General features: G+C 41.7%; 1 protein-coding gene across 2 annotated transcripts in view; it reads left to right on the top strand.

Annotated features, from left to right (window-relative positions):
- The window catches only part of LOC124018997 (calcium/calmodulin-dependent protein kinase type 1B-like), a 27,997-nt gene extending 10,798 nt beyond the window's left edge, over positions 1-17,199 (top strand). Inside the window, exons 2-13 of one of the 2 annotated variants that reach the window (XM_046334322.1) lie at positions 8,353-8,500; positions 9,172-9,258; positions 9,575-9,706; positions 9,791-9,865; positions 9,977-10,115; positions 10,382-10,505; positions 10,608-10,683; positions 10,780-10,892; positions 11,114-11,192; positions 11,894-11,981; positions 13,388-13,490; positions 16,815-17,199. In XM_046334322.1, the coding sequence (XP_046190278.1) occupies positions 9,182-9,258; positions 9,575-9,706; positions 9,791-9,865; positions 9,977-10,115; positions 10,382-10,505; positions 10,608-10,683; positions 10,780-10,892; positions 11,114-11,192; positions 11,894-11,981; positions 13,388-13,489 (1,005 nt within the window). In that variant the 5' untranslated portion in view covers positions 8,353-8,500; positions 9,172-9,181 and the 3' untranslated portion in view covers position 13,490; positions 16,815-17,199. Of the gene's footprint in view, positions 1-8,125; positions 8,501-9,171; positions 9,259-9,574; positions 9,707-9,790; positions 9,866-9,976; positions 10,116-10,381; positions 10,506-10,607; positions 10,684-10,779; positions 10,893-11,113; positions 11,193-11,893; positions 11,982-13,387; positions 13,491-16,814 lie in introns of those variants that run through there. The other variant, XM_046334323.1, reaches the window with a different exon arrangement.

Here is a 17,199-nt window from a genome sequence, read left to right as displayed (position 1 = left end):
GAGAGAAGGAGAATAATTTAGGAAACAAATTAATAAGAACATGTGACCAACAGGAAACTCTGGGAGAGTGTGGTGCTTACTCACCTGGGGTGACCGATGAGTGTTCTGCCTGCCCTCATGATTCCCAGATGAATTCCTCCAGCACCGACCAGACGTGTGCCCTCTCCGGCCACAACTGGTACAGGAGGAGCTTCCTCCTCTGATCTCCCTTGACGCGGTATCGGGATAGGGGCAGGAGGATCAGGAGGTAGAACTGACAGGACCCTTTCAGAACGTCCACGAGCAGCTAGCAAATGGTCCAACCGGATCGACGGGTCTATCAGGCCATCCAGGCCAAGTGTAGTATCCCGACAGGCCAGCTCCCTACGGACGTCCTCTCTCAGGTTACACCTGTAATGGTCTATCAGGGCCCTGTCGTTCCACCCTGCTCCCGCAGCCAAGGTCCGGAACTCCAGCGCGAAGTCCTGCGCTCTCCTCGTCCCCTGTCTCAGATGGAACAATCTCTCACCCGCCGCACGACCCTCTGGAGGGTGATCGAACACGGCCCTGAAACGGCGGATGAACTCCGGGTAGTTGTCTTTCGCCGAGTCGGGCCCGTTCCAGACCGCATTAGCCCACTCCAGGGCTCTACCGGTCAGGCAGGTGATGAGGACCCCTACTCTCTCCTCCTCCGAGGGGGCCGGTCGAACGGTGGCCAGGTAGAGGTCTAATTGCAGCAGGAATCCCTGGCACCCTGTCGCTGCTCCATCGTAATTCCTCGGAGGCGTCATGTGCAGAGCGCTGGAACCGGATCCAGATGGGGGAGATGGTAGAGTTGCTGGTGGGAGGGTCGGTGGGGTAGTAGGGTAACCATTCCTCTCCCAACGATCCATCCTCTCCATCATCTGATCCATCGCTGATCCTAGGCGATGGAGGATGGATGTGTGATGATGGACTCTCTCCTCCATAGTGGGAAGAGAAGTGGTCGCTGCTCCTGCTGACTCCATATCGTGGTGCGGGCTTCTGTTACGATAATGAGTGAAGAGGTGTGGAGTCAGGCGCAGAGAGCAAAAGATGTGGGAAAAACAACACGCTTTAATGTCCCGGAAACATAACATGTACAAAAGTGGAAACGCAAATGAACAGAAATATAAACGGACAGCGTGAAACCCAAATGCCAACAAAAATACACTCAAACAACAAAACAGACGAACAAGCCCGCACGAAACAGAAGCGGGCTAAACAGACTATATATAACCCTATCCTAACAACCAAACTAGAAACAGGTGCTACCAATTAGGCAAAAGTAAACGAACACAGAACAACGGATCGGCGGTAGCTAGTAGACCGGCGACGACGACCGCCGAGTGCCACCCAAACAAGAAGGGGAGTCACCTTCGGTAATATTCGTGACACTCAGACCACGAGAAGCAAGATTCTCTGGTCTGATGAAACCAAGATTGAACTCTTTGGCCTGAATGCCAAGCGTCACGTTTGGAGGAAACCTGGCACCATCCCTACTATGAAGCGTGGTGGTGGCGGCATCATGCTGTGGCAAAGTTTTTCAGCCGCATGGACTGGGAGACTAGTCAGGATTTAGGCAAAGATGAACGAAGCAAAGTACAGAGAGATCCTTGATGAAAACCTGCTCCAGAGCACACAGAACCTCAGACTGGGGCGAAGGTTCACCTTCCAACAGGACAATGACCCTAAGCACACAGCCAAGACAACGCAGGAGTGGCTTTGGGAAAAGTCTCAATGTCCTTGAGTGGCCTAGCGAGAGCCCGGACTTGAACCAGATCTAACATCTCTGGAGAGACCTCAAAATAGCTGTGCAGGGACACTCCCCATCCAACCTGACAGAGATTGAGAGGATCTGCAGAGAAGAATAGGAGAAACTCCCCAAATACAGGTGTGCCAATCACTGCCAAACGTGCTTCAAAAAAGGACTGAGTAAATAGTCTGAATACTTATGTAAATGTGATATTTCAGTTCTTCAAACCAGTTTTTTGCCATGTCATTATGGGGTATTGTGTGTAGATTGATGAGGGGGAAAAAACAATTGAATATATTTTAGAATAAGGCTGTAACAAAATGTGGAAAAGTCAAGGGGTCTGAATACTTTCCGAAGGCACTGTATACAGCACTTGTTCAGATTAGACTGACACAGAGTACACATTTCACTGTGGCAATGTGCCTCTGGATAATGCACTTACTTTATGGTGTCTACTTGTCGGATGTTCTAAAATCATTTGGACTTACTCTGACTCCTCGGAACTAGCCATGCTTGCCAGGTGGAACACATGTAACTGGTAGAGATTAATTTATAAAACGAAATAAAGAGTTTTCATCTTCAATAGAAGATCAGCCAAGCATTTAAACTATGCAACCAAGCAGCTTTTAGTTCAAAATATTACTCATGATATAAATTTAAAATATTTAGCTACTAACAAAATAAATACACTGTTTAACTGGTAGTACTTAGAAAAGTTAATACTCTTGTTTCTTGTTCTTTTTACATTAAAGCACAGTTGATGATACAAACCTCTGTTGTGAATTATTTGCCTTTGTTGCTTACAATACAACACTAAAGCTGTCTTTACACTGCAGCTAAAATGGACCCAATTCAACAACAAAGTAATTCTCCTGTGACACAGTTCAATCTTCTTTAGAATGGTGTAAACAGCTAAAAACCACATAGAATCACATCTTTTCCGTTCTGATTTGGACCACATTCATATGTGCTACTATATCCAATACCTAGCCACGTGACCTGTATCTGGACACTCCAATCAGAATCTTTCAGTGCCCAAGTGATTTTTACTACACTCTCCATGCAACAGGTTCATTTTGTCACATCTGCATCGGTGGTAACCGTTGGTTGAAATGGACAGTGACAGCACGTACCAGCATAGCCTCTTCGCTCGGACGACCAATACATATTGGTCTCCCATCACTGAACACTATATCCTGGTACCCCGCAAAATATTTACCAGCTCTATGATTTACATGTTTCCAGGAAGAAAAATAAATCCCATCACTGAATGCATATCTATAATTAATCCGGAATGCCTTACCAGTCAGCATGGGTTATCCTTTTTACTTTACACCAGGGGTAAGCAACTAGATTCTGCTGACAATCCTTTTTACTTTACACCAGGGGTAAGCAACTAGATTCTGCTGACAATCCTTTTTACTTTACACCAGGGGTAAGCAACTAGATTCTGCTGACAATCCTTTTTACTTTACACCAGGGGTAAGCAACTAGATTCCGCTGACAATCCATTTTTGTCGGAATGGATGGTCAGGGGGCCGAAACGTAATTTATAATCATTTGTCGAATTCAAATTGACAACAAGTAAGCCCATTTGTATATTTGAAAATAACAATCATTTTATACCTTCATTACATTGAGACACGATTACATATGTCTCTTTATTTGTGGGGATACTTGGGAACATATTTCTTAGTTTAAATACAATTTCCCGCTGAATTCCTGGTAGGTTAGTCTCATTGAGATTACAAACCTATTTTGCAAGAGAGATCTGGACAAAATAATCAGCAAGCAAAGTTTCAAACATTTACAACATAAAACACAAGCACTACAGTTTAAAAACATCAGTTTACACGTTGAACAGGCACATTAGTTTTGGCAGAAGTGGTTCATCTAGTTGTAAAACATTGACAGCCCCCTAAACCATTTTCCGCTATAGATTTTACCCTAATATCAGTTAAGGAGCTCCTGTCTTTTCAAGTCCTTTTGTTGCTCGTTCAAAGTAGAGGGCAGGGTACTGTAATGCTTTGTTTTTTTTTTACCTTGGTCTGTGCCGGCCTTAGGCACCGTCAAAGAGATGTAGTCCCGTGAGCATACAGTGCTTTCATAAAGTATTCACACCCCTTGACTTTTTCCTAATTTTGTTGTGTTACAGCCTGAATTTAGAATGGATTGAATAGAGATTTGTTTTGTCACTGGCCTACATACAGTACAATACCTCATGATAAAGATAATGTATTGAGTCAATAAGCATTCGATCCCTTTGTTATAGCAAGCCTAAATAAGTTCAGGAGTAAACATTTGCTTAACAAGTCACATAATAAGTTGCATGGACTCATTCTGTGTGCAATAATAGTGTTTAACATGATTTTTGAATGACTGCCTCATCTCTGTACGCCACACATACAATTATTTGTAAGATCGGTCAGTCGAGCAGTGAATATCAAAAGCCGATTCAACCACAAAGAGCAGGGAGGTTTTCCAATACCTATGGGTAGATACGTTTAAAAAAAATACAAATAAAAAGCAGACATTGAATATCTCTTGTCCCATCGCTGCAACTGTACGGACTCGGAAGAGGTGAAAGTCAAGAGCCGCCAATCCTCAGAAACACATCCCCCCACAAGCCGCACTGCTTCTTGACACACTGTTTGCTTAACTCGGAAGCCAGCCGCACCAATGTGTCGGAGGAAACATAGTACAGCTGGCGACCAGAGTCAGCATGCATGCACCAGGCCTGCCACAAGGAGTCGCTAGAGCACGATGGGACGAGGACATTCTGGCCGGCCAAACCCTGCCTTAAACCGCTGCGCCACTCGGGAGGCCCATGGTGAAGTTCTAAATTACACTTTGGATGGTGTATCAATACAAGTCACTACATAAATAGAGTTGCCAGAGAGGAAGGAAACCGCTCAGGGATTTCACAATGAGGTCAACGGTGACGGTGGCAAATCCAATACAACACATTACTGAGTACCGCTGTCCATATTTTCAAGCATAGTGGTTGCTGCATCGTGTTATGGTTATACTTGTAATCGTTAAAGGACTGTGGAGTTTTTCAGGATAAAAAATAAATGTAATGGTGCTAACCACAGGCAAAATCCTAGAGGATCCTAAAACACAAGGCCAAATCTACACTGTAGTTGCTTTCCAAGAAGTCAGTGAATGTTACTGAGTGGCTGAGCTACAGTTTTGACTAAAATCTACGTGAAAATCTATGGTAAGATTTGAAAATGGCTGTCTAACAATGATCACCAACCAATTTGACAGAGCTGGAAGACTTTTTCAAAGAATAATGTACAATACAGGTGTGCAAAGCTCTTAGATATTTACCCAGAAAAGCTGACAGCTGTAATCGCTGCCAAATGTGATACTAACATGTATTGACTCAGGGTTGTGAATGCTACTTCGATTAAATTAGCTAAACATTCCAAAAACATGTTTTCACTGTCCTTATGGGGTATTGTGCGTAGATGGGTGACAAGATAATATATTGAATCAATTTTGAATTCAGGCTTTAACATAACAAAATGTGGAGGAATAAAACACTTTTAGTTGATCATTGGCGTTAGTCTGCTGGACAATATAAGTACGTGAATGAGATCTGTCTCAGTATGGCCTTATAAATAAAAATGTACCAATGACTTAGTCTCCGAAGAGCTATGGAAGGCCAGTTAACTAGTGTGATTACAAGTCCACTTGCTGAAGGGTATTCCACATGTGTAATTACTCATGATCTACTTCATGTTTTTGCAAACTTATGCTTTGTAATTACACATTTCAAAGTCACCTGTGAATTAGCACGTTAATAACTCCAAACAAAGTGTGACATTGTTACATGTAACTACAAGGGAAAGTATAACAAAAGACCCAGCTAGCTATGTTGTTGATATGTGTATCCTAATAGACTAGGGTAACAAACCTTAAACAAGGCACACCTTGCCATGTTATAACCTGTCCCAAAGGATACATTGAATCAAATGTTATGTTACTACGACGCTGTTGCAAAGGATACACTTGTAATTATAATGTCAAATCAAATTTTATTTGTCACATACACATGGTTAGCAGATGTTAATGCGAGTGTAGCGAAATGCTTGTGCTTGTAGTTCCGACAATGCAGTAATAACCAACGAGTAATCTAACCTAACAATTCCACAACAACTACAAGTGTAAAGGGATGAAGAATATGTACATAAAAATATATGATGAGTGATGGTACAGAACGCCATAGGCAAGATGCAGTAGATGGTATAGAGTACAGTATATACATATGAGATGAGTAATGTAGGGTATGTAAACATATAAAAGTGGCATTATTTAAAGTGGCTAGTGATACATTATAATGTATCTACCCAGGATCAAGCAATTTGATGCAAAGTGAAACATGTATTTTTAATAGCTATGTATTTACAATGTAACAGCATTTGCAGACAGTAGGCTAACCAAGAGAAATAAGGACACAGGAGAACATTAGTAACTAACCATGTGTATGTGACAAATACAATTTGATTTGATTTGTATAACCATGGAAAGAAGGTGTACCCAAACGTACAATTCCCCATTTCAGACTCATACCCCGGGTTGGGTAGTAACGGATTGCATGTAACAGGGATACCTATGGACAGGGTGGTGGGTGATGCCCAGGGATGGTGTGGAGGTCTGGACTTGGGCTGTGGAGGAAAAGTGGAGGTCAGGTGGAAGTAACCTGGACTCCCAGGCCAAGGGAGAGGGCATGTTCCCTGAGCAGGGAGTATCGGCCAGGAGGTCTGGACTTAGGCTGTGGAGCAACAGTGGGACAGTGGACTCTCTTAAGGGTCGGAACGCCATTAAATCTAAAGAGGAAATCGATACCTTTGCATCCTGAATGAAGGATCTACGAAGTGGTGTGGGGGGACACAAATGTATTAAGGGTGGCGTCAATTCGGAATTTCTGAAATTAATCCATGAATTGAATTTGAATTGGCCACACCCCAAAGGAAACATCATTTTAATGTAAGGAAGTAGAATTGAATTAAAAGCAATTCAAACCAATTCAACTGAGACATTAACGTCTCATTAATATTGACATTGCATTGGATTGTTCCATTTCATACTGCAGCGTTTGAGCTAATGCATTCTGAGAAATGTATTTATGTTTCTGATATTTAAACATTAAAGTAAGGATCAATTATTATAGACAACACACATGTAATTTTTAAAATTGTTTTAGGAGAATGAGTTTTAAAAATGACATGTTTCAACCATATGCTACATGGCATTGGTAGCCATACATGATGTCAAAATAAACATTTGTATAGTGATGTGTAGAATAAATAAACCATTTGAATTTCATTAAATTAAATTATACTTCCTTTAATTCAAATTCAATTCAAATTCTGCTTTCTGTTGGGTGTGGCCAATTCAAATTAAATTCAAATTCAATAATTGAATTGCATTTAAAGAGCAATTCAGAACTGACCCCAACCATGGAGTGTATCAGCAGCTGGGCAGATTATGTTTGGACGTCAGAGGACAAACGTCATCAGGAACAATAGCGCCCTCTGGCGGAATTTGGCCTGAGTCCAATGTGTAATGAGAGGGTTTTCTGCTTTGCAATAAATTAAGGCCTATTTTTTTATATATATTATATACTAGGGAATTTGGGGAATCTTGGGGGAACCTGTCTGCAAATCAAGGTGTCTTTTAGTACCAGTTTAACTGATTGTGCTACAGTGAAGAGTTTACAGATACTTTCTCAAAAGTCCAACTGGAAACATTAAGACATCATGTGTATTCAGACAATGTTTCCCCCTAATTGCTAAAATGTCCAAACATCACAGAAAGATGATTTTGTAATAGTATTCACATTTACATCGGCAGTATTGGATGGCACAATAACAACAATATCAACATGCCTAAAATGTGGACAGTTATCACTCAGGACAGTTTGAATTCTACACTGCAGTTAAAAGTTTGAAATTACTGTGTTTAACAGCAGATTATAGATTACAATAGAGAGTGTAATAATATTCATATTAGTAATGAGTATATATTTTGATTTCAGATGGAATAGGCACAGTAATTAAGCCCAATTATTTGTTTTTATTTTTGTTCCCGAAGCATGATTTTGTCCTCAGAGTAAATGCATCTTCCTCTGTTTTGCAGCTCTGCTATGAAAGGCATGCAGAATGTGGGATAGACTGTTCTCCTGGCCGAGAGGATTGTTTGAGTTCTTTGTGCCAGATGGATTGGATAGATGAGATTCACTGGATAACCCTGTGCCCATAGAAGGATAGTGCAAGTTGGTGTTGCAGAGACAAAAGCCAGGTTACATAATGTAAATATGGGGCCTGTGGTGTTCCTTTCACAGGCTTAGACAACCTGCAAGTCAACCGGTGCACATGGCTTTCTCCTTGATCAAATTGTAAACAGTGCTACCAAACGCAATGTACCAGATGCAGAGAAATGTACTATTCACTGTATGTTCTACTGAGTAGTTCCTCTTGACAGTAAGCTGTTACACATGGCTTGTTTTCTTGAAGCTGATGTGTTGAGTAACTGTGAGAGGCAGTTTTCATCTTTGCTTTCTCCATCCGCTTTTCTCTTTGTACTGTTAGTGTGTGGGTGGAGTGGACAAGGTTGCTTCAGGAAAAAAGTGTGATTTTCTATGAATGCTCATAGAGGACAGTGGTGACGAAGGTACAGAGAGAAGAACTGTGAAGACCGCTAACAGTCAGGATTATTCTCTGCCACTGCAATCAACAGGTAAACTGGCATCCTATTATTTTTCGCCACATATAACCAAACAGCACACTTGTTTTATGTTATATATACTTTACAGGTCGATTAAAGTTGATTTGAATAGTCAAGTCCTATTTAGACTAGGAGGTTAGATTTGACCAAGTCATTCTGCCGTGCTATTTGGAGTTAATACAATAGGTTATAAACACATGTATGTTATAGGCTTGAAAGCTATCAAAATATATATTTAAAATGAGCCTGAGGCTGTAAAGTTGAATTCTGCATTTAACATTTTGGTTACACTGTTGGAAAAATATAATAGTTAAGTCCTTGTACAGACATATTTGGCATGGAACATGACCATTTGATGGAAAGTGACGGAAACTTCAGAAACCTTCAAAGCAGTATAAAGATTATTCAGATGACTTCCAGACCAATCTTATGATGGCTATTTAATTTGAACACTGTTTAAAAGTCAAATTTGACAAGTTACACACATTAGAATAGAAATAAAGGCTACTCTTAACCTAATACTAAAGATGTGCAGACCCTAGACTTATTCTTTTGCCAAATAACTAACCAGTGTAATTGGATTGGGTGAATAACCTTATTGCTTTTCCTTTGAATGGTGAATTAGTTATTTCTGCTCAAATAAAGGAGACATTACGTTTTTCTATTTTCCCCATTGCATAAAGCCTATTGAAGATGCCTCTGGGGAAGGAATTCAGGAAGAAAGCAGAGGACATCACAGCAGTATATGATCTGAGAGAGAAGCTAGGAGAGTGAGTGTCTGTTATATTTTTGCCACATAGGATTAGATCTACATGCCGTTTCCACACAGATATAAGGCTCTTTACTTGGTGTGAGAGCCATACAATTCTGTGAGAGCCATTACCTTGATTCCTTGATGCTTACTGAAATCCTGGCACATTCTTCCCATTATGAAGTATTGCAATTCTCTAGCAGAGGCCCCCGGAGTTGTCAGAGGGGGAAGCCATCCCAATTCATCGGGTGACTGAATAATTATCATCCCAAAATAAAGCAATGAGAACGAAAGCCTATATGAATGGTTACTAATATGATGTGGGTGCGTTTCAGGGGATCATTCTCTGAGGTGCGCGTGGCTCAGCACCGCCGCACCCTGAAACTTGTAGCAGTCAAGTGTATCCGCAAGAGGGCGCTAAAGGGCAAAGAAGCCATGTTGGAGAATGAGATAGCCGTGCTACGCAGGTTAGTGTCACATCTGCACTTTTAGCTAATACAAAATAGACAAGAAATCAATGGTTCAGAGTGTATCCATTGTTTTCCCTTCAGAATCAACCATCCCAACATTGTGGCATTGGAGGAGACCTTCGAGACATCTACAAAGCTTTATCTGGTTATGACTCTGTGGGTGGTGGGATTTTAATTTAGATACCCTGAAATGATCTAATCCAAGATGAATTGTTGATTATTTCGTTGCTTATATTTTACAATGCAATTGATGGCTTGTTACCACAGTGTTACAGGAGGCGAGTTGCTGGACCGTATTCTGGAGAAGGGGAGTTACACTGAGAGGGATGCCAGCCGTGTCATACAACAGCTTCTGGAGGCAGTCCAATACCTCCACCAGCTGGGCATCGTGCACAGGGACCTGAAGGTACAACTGTCCACTAGCTGTTAGAAAAACACTTAACCTCACTATAAACAGCATCATAGGATTACTGTTATATGTCCCCCAGGTATATCAAAATAAAAGAGAATAGAATGTATCTGAGAGTTCACAGGTTAAGGTGCTGATGGTCAATGTGCTGAATGATCAACACTCTCATGTGATTTTCTTATTGTTTGGTGCAAGTGTTCAAGTGATTGATAGATGCAGCTTAATTGTCAATTATTTTAGGCCTTCTATTATTACCATTCCAGCCTGAGAACCTACTGTATCAGACTCCGTCGGAAGATTCCAAGATTGTCATCAGTGACTTTGGCCTGTCCAAGATGGAGGAGCAGGGGATGCTCACCACAGCATGTGGAACCCCTGCGTATGTGGGTGAGGATCCCCAAATACATACATCACTTCTGAACCCTCATCATGTAGAATTAAAGCAGTTTGAGCCTCATGCATGAACCTTCTCTTTCATTTTGTGTGCAGCACCAGAGCTTCTGCAGCAGAAATCATATGGCAAAGAAGTGGACCTATGGGCTCTGGGGGTGATCACCTATATACTGTGAGTGTATGGTAATGGTTCATTCCTCACAGTTGACTTAATACAGGCAAGTGAAAAGTTGTGTTGTGCTAAAAGGATTTCTTTTTGACGTTCCAGACTCTGTGGCTACCCTCCGTTTTATGACGAGAGCGAGTCACATATGTACAGGCAGATCATGAAGGCTGAATATGAGTTTGACTCCCCGTATTGGGATGAAGTCTCTAATTCAGGTAAAGTATGACCTTGGTCTATGAGAGATCCTTTTAGCTAGCCTGTATTAGTTCATCACATCACATCTCACACCTATTTGTCACGCAACGTTATCACTGTCTCGGCAATAAAGACTTGTTTTTCTTTCTTTCTTTCAACGTGCTTTTAATTGAACTTTTTTTTGTCTTGAAACTGTATGTCCTCCTGAATGCTGCTTCTCTCTCCACATTTTTCCGTTCAGCAAAAGATTTCATTCCGCACATGTTGCAGAAAGAACCAGAGGAGAGGTACAATTGTGAGCAGGCCTTGAAGCATCTTTGGTGAGTTAAAAAAAATATTAGTAGCTTTGTGTGTATTCTTTTCTATAACATGTTTAGTAAACATTCTCAGTACTATCAGTGTGCATGTATTTGGTCAGTTGAAGTAAAGAATGAGATGTTCTATACAACACAATGAATGGGTACTTTGATATTTAGGGATATTTTCACGTTTTTCTATACTTCGATAGCTTATCGTATTGTCCATGGCAGTTGAGTTTTAAACATAGATCACTTTAATCCAAACATACAATAGATTCTTTCTGCTCAAAATATAATAATTTTCTTGATCTATATTGATTGCATATCACTTTATGTTCCCTCTAGAATTTCGATGAAAAGCCTCCGTAGGTCTGTCACTATATCACATGTAGTATACGGTACACATAGCATCCCACTGGGTACAGATGTCAGTTCAATGTCTAGTTTTGATTTACATTTGGTTGAGGTGTGGTTGTCAGCTAACGTGAAATCAACAAAACATCACCATGTCATTGGATTTAGGTTAAAAGTTGGTTACTTTTTTCAAATCCAATCAGTTGTCCATGCTGATTCAATGTCATAACACAGAATGTTGGTTGTTGAAATGATGTGGAAACAACTTTGATTCAACCAGTTTTTGCATAGCCGGCTAATGACTCCAAAGTTATATGATAATGGAATTGATGGCTTGTTGATTGGTGCTGTGTGTGTTGTTGAATCAGGATATCAGGAGGAGCCGCTCTGGAGAAGAACATTCATGGATCAGTCAGTAAGCAGATCCAGAAGAACTTTGCTAAGAGCCAGTGGAAGGTAAGATGAGTCCTGCCTGGGCACTGTTTAAAATGTCCAAATCATCTTCCACAATACAATATCTCCCATAAAACTAGAATCTTGATATATGCCCAGTTACATTGACTATGTAAATCAATTCTTCTGTGTGCTGGAATGCACTACACTCTTAGAAACAAGGGTGCAGTTAGGGTACAATATTGTTCCTTAGGGAACAAAAATATCAAAATACACAATGTGCCTTCAGAGGTACACATAATGATCTCACATGGTACTTCTTAGTACATTTTAGGGTACATATGTGGATAAAGAGCCTGGTGGTACATTTTTGTACCCAATATTCTGAATATAAATCTACACTAATTATACTTTTGTTCTCCAAAAAAGGGGTACGATGTGAAGATTCATTTTTGTTTCCCAGGATACCAACAGCTTTGTCACTGGGTTGGTACCCTAAAAGGCCACATTTGTACCATAATCATTATCATATTTGCCAGCATAGTCTACTGCAGGTAGATTCTTTTTGAATAGTTTGTAATATCTTTGTTTTTGCGTATACATTCATTGATTGATTAATCTTATGCTACATAAAGATAAATAACATACATTTTTCAAAACGTATCCAATCAGTTAGTTCGATTTTTTTGCACCTGTTATTGAAATGTTTGTTCCAGTTTAAATGGCGTCATGTTTTTGATTTGATTTCACCTTCATTTAACAAGTTCTCATTTACAACTGCGACTTGGCCAAGATAAAGCAAAGCAGTGTGACAAAATCAACAACACAGGGTTACACATGGGATAAACAAACAGCCAATAATACAAGAGAAAAATGTTCTTAACTCTGGCAGTCATAAAGAAACATTCCAGCTGTTGGATATCCAAAATCTGTCTGGATTCTAATCGGAATTCTATATCACTTTGCAAGCCAGCACAAACAGAGGGAATAAGCAAGAATTATTCAACCAGGATTTCTAGTTAGCGGAATAATGCAACCCTACTTGCAGGCCTGGTGTGGCCTGTAAACCATGAGTTTTCTAATTAGATATGTAACGTATTGTCATAAAGAGATTAATTTTAATGTTAACATACACCTAGGAACTCACTTGGTGAAAGCCACGGGACTGAAAACGAACAAATTCAACAACCATTTCACTAACAAATACAGTCATGGGTGGTAACGCTACAATTTCCTCAACAAAGCAAGCCACACTGGGAAATTATATTGGATACGTGGCTCTGGCTGTTCTTTCAGTTAGTTCTTTTTGAGTGGAAGTGTTGTACCAGTTTAAGTAGTCTATGGTAGAGGTATGTTTTTGTCAATCACTAGGAACATATGACTATGTCACTGTGGTACACAGTTGTATAATGGAAAGATGTACCTTTTCTAAAAGCACACTTTTGTACCTGTGGACTATATGTTTTCAGAGGGCGTTCAATGCCACAATGGTGGTGCGGCACCTCAGTAAGAAGAATCTAGTAGTAGAGGAGGAGTCTAAGGATAAGGCAGAGACCAAGGCTACACTGTAAGGTGAGGGATGAAATAATAATGGCACCGGAGAAGAAGGCCAACGTTTTACATGTCCCCAACCGATTGTGTTTTTTGGTTGGTTTATTTGCGTTTTTTGTAACTTATGTTTTTACTTATTTTGTACATAATGTTGCCGCTACCGCCTCTTATGACCGAAAATAACTTCTGGTAATCAGGCTGCGATTACTCACCACGGACTGGCAGAATCCTTTTTTTCCTTTAAAGAGTCTGATGTGCCTGATGAGAACGATATATTGCTTTCTCGGGAACAGGCCCAGATCCCTGTGATTTGCGTGAAGAGGAGGTGGAGAAAAAGGGGCCAGAGGTCGAGATGCCTTCTGATCATTTGTAGCGTGCAATTCAAAACGTGCAATCTTTGGAGAATAAAATAGATGACCTACGCGCAAGATTAAACTACCAACGGGACATTAAAAACTGTAATATCTTATGCTTCACGGAGTCGTGGCTGAACAACGACACTATCAACACACAGCTGGCTGGTTATACAATGTACCGGCAGGACAGAACAGCAGTGTCTGGTAAGATAAGGAGCGGTGGACTATGTATTTTTGTATAACAGTTGGTTCACGATATCTAAGGAAGTCTCGAGCTATTGCTCGCTTGAGGTAGAGTATCTCATGATAAGCTGTAGACCACACTATCTACCTAGACAGTTTTCATCAGTATTTTCCGTAGCTGTTTACATACCACCACAGTCAGTCTGGCACTAAGACAACATTGAATGAGCTGTTTTCCGCCATAAGCAAACAAGAAAACGCTCACCCAGAGGCAGCGCTCCTAGTAGCTGGAGACTTTAATGCAGGGAAACTTAAATCCGCTTTACCAAATTTCTATCAGCATGTTAAATGTGCAACCAGAGGAGAAAAAAACTCTGGACCACCTTTACTCCACACATAGAGACACATACAAAGCTCTCCCTCGCCCTTCATTTGGCAAATCTGACCATAATTCTATCCTCCTGATTCCTGCTTACAAGCAAACATTAAAGCAGGAAGCACCAGTAACTAGATCAATAATGCTGTAGATGCTGCTACAGGACTGTTTTGCTAGCACAGACTGGAATATGTTCAGGGATTCCTCCGATGGCATTGAGGAGTACACCACATCAGTAATTGGCTTAATCAATAAGCGCATTGATGACGTCGTCCCCACAGTGACTGTACGTACATACCCCAACCAGAAGCCATGGATTACAGGCAACATCCGCACTGAGCTAAAGGCTAGAGCTGCCGCTTTCAAGGAGCGGGACTCTAACCCGGAAGCTTATAAGAACTCCCGCTATGCCCTCCGACGAACCATCAAACAGTTAAAGCGTCAATACAGGACTAAGATTGAGTCGTACTATACAGGCTCTGATGCTCGTTGGATGTGGCAGGGCTTGCAAACCATTACAGACTACAAAGGGAAGCACAGCCGAGAGCTGCCCAGTGACACCAGCCTACCAGACAAGCTAAACTACTTCTATGCTCGCTTCGAGGCAAATGGCACGAAAACATGCATGAGAGCACCAGCTGTTCCCGGAAGACTGTGTGATCATGCTTTCCGGAGCTTAAACAGGTCAACATTCACAAGGCCACAGGGCCAGATGGATTACCAGGACGTGTACTGCGAGCATGCGCTGACCAACTGGCAAGTGTCTTCACTGATATTTTCAACCTCTCCCTGTCCGAGTCTGTAATGCCAACATGTTTTAAGCAGACCACCATAGTGTCTGGTCCAAGAACACTAAGGAAATCTGCCTAAATGACTAACCCACAGCACACTAGTTTGTAGCCATGAAGTGCTTTGAAAGGCTGGTCATGGCTCACATCAACACCATTCCAGAAACCCTAGACCCACTCCAATTTGCATACAGCCCCAACAGATCCACAGATGATGCAATCTCTATTGCACTCCACACTGCCCTTTCCCAACTGAACAAAAGGAACACCTATGTGAGAATGCTATTCATTGACTACAGCTCAGCGTTCAACACCAAAGTGCCCTCAAAGTTCATCAATAAGCTAAGGACCCTGGGACTAAACACCTCCCTCTGCAACTGGATGCTGGACTTCCTGATGGGCCGCCCCCAGGTGGTAAGGGTAGGTAACAACACATCTGCCACGCTGATACTCAACACAGGGGCCCCTCAGGGGTGTATGCTCGGTCCCCTCCTGTACTCCCTGTTCACTCATGACTGCACAGCCAGGCATGACTCCAACACCATCATTAAATTTGCCAATGACACAACAGTGGTACAGTAGGCCTGATCACCAACAATGATGAGAAAGTCTATAGGGAGGAGGTCAGAGACCTGGCCGTGTGGTGCCAGGACAACAACCACTCCCTCAACGTGATCAAGACAAAGGAGATTATTGTGGACTACAGGAAAAAGTGGACTGAGCCGCCTCCATTCTCATCGACGAGGCTGCAGTGGAGCAGGTTGAGAGTTTCAAGTTCCTTGGTGTCCACATCACCAACAAACTAACATGGTCCAAGCACACCAAGACAGTCGTGAAGAGGGCACGACAAAACCTATCCCCCTCAGGAGACTGAACAGATTTGGCATGGGTCTTCAGATCCTCAAAAGGTTCTACAGCTGCACCATCTGTTGACTGGTTGCATCGCTGCCTGGTATGACAACTGCTCGGCCTCCGACCGCAAGGCACTACAGAGGGTAGTGCGAACGGCCAAGTACACCACTGGGGCCAAGCTCCCTGCCATCCAGGACCTCTATACCAGGCGGTGTCAGAGGAAGACCCTAAAAATTGACAAAGACTCCAGCCACCCAAGTCTTAGAATGTTCTCTCTGCTACTGCACGGCAAGCGGTACCGGAGCGCCAAGACTAGGTCCAGGAGGCTTCTAAACAGCTTCTACCCCCAAGCCATAAGACTCTGAACACCTAATCAAATGGCTACCCAGACTATTTGCGTTGCCCCCCTCCACCTCTTTTACACTGTTGTTACTCTCTGTTGTTATCATCTATGCATAGTCACTTTAATAACTCTACCCACATGTGCATATTACCTCAATTAACAATTGCCCTCGCATATTGACTCTGTACCTGTACCCCCCTGTATATACTGTAGTCTCACTATTGTTATTTTACTGCTGCTCTTTAATTACTTGTTTAATTACTTATTTCAACCGCATTGTTGGTTAAGGGCTTATAAGTAAGCATTTCACTGTAAGGTTTGCACCTGTTGTATTCGGCACAGGTGACTAATTTGAATGGCATAAATAGCTCAGTATCACAATCCCGCAGCTAACAGACATTGGTCACAGTAGCTACAGTAACCTGTGTTTCTTTTCTCTTGGTTTAGGTTGTGACCTTTAATCCATGGGTAGACGAGAATTTGCCCAGAAGAATCCTGTGACAGACCAGTCAGAGTGGTCATTTTGGCTCTCAGGCGTCTCTAATATGTGATAAAAAGCAAATACAGTGTGAAACTTTCTTTCTGCCAGCAGAGAGCACTCTTAATCAAGCTTAAGTTCTATTTTTTGTTGTCTGTCATCTAAACATTGCTCAGACTCTGGTTGGGCCCTATACACTTCAGCAATAAGACTCATCAAGTGTAATTTTGTTGATAAATCCATATAGGCTTAGTATCTGTTGACCATGCATGGATGTAAACATGTTTTCTTGAACGTTATTAAGTCTCTATAGACCCTTGTATTCTTCAACAATAAAAATGTTAGAAAACAATA

The sequence above is a fragment of the Oncorhynchus gorbuscha genome, unplaced genomic scaffold, assembly GCF_021184085.1.
Source record: "Oncorhynchus gorbuscha isolate QuinsamMale2020 ecotype Even-year unplaced genomic scaffold, OgorEven_v1.0 Un_scaffold_6:::fragment_2:::debris, whole genome shotgun sequence".
Lineage (NCBI taxonomy): Eukaryota > Metazoa > Chordata > Actinopteri > Salmoniformes > Salmonidae > Oncorhynchus > Oncorhynchus gorbuscha.
The sequence above is the reverse complement of the archived record's forward strand: the minus strand, read 5'-3'. Positions and strand labels throughout refer to the sequence as shown.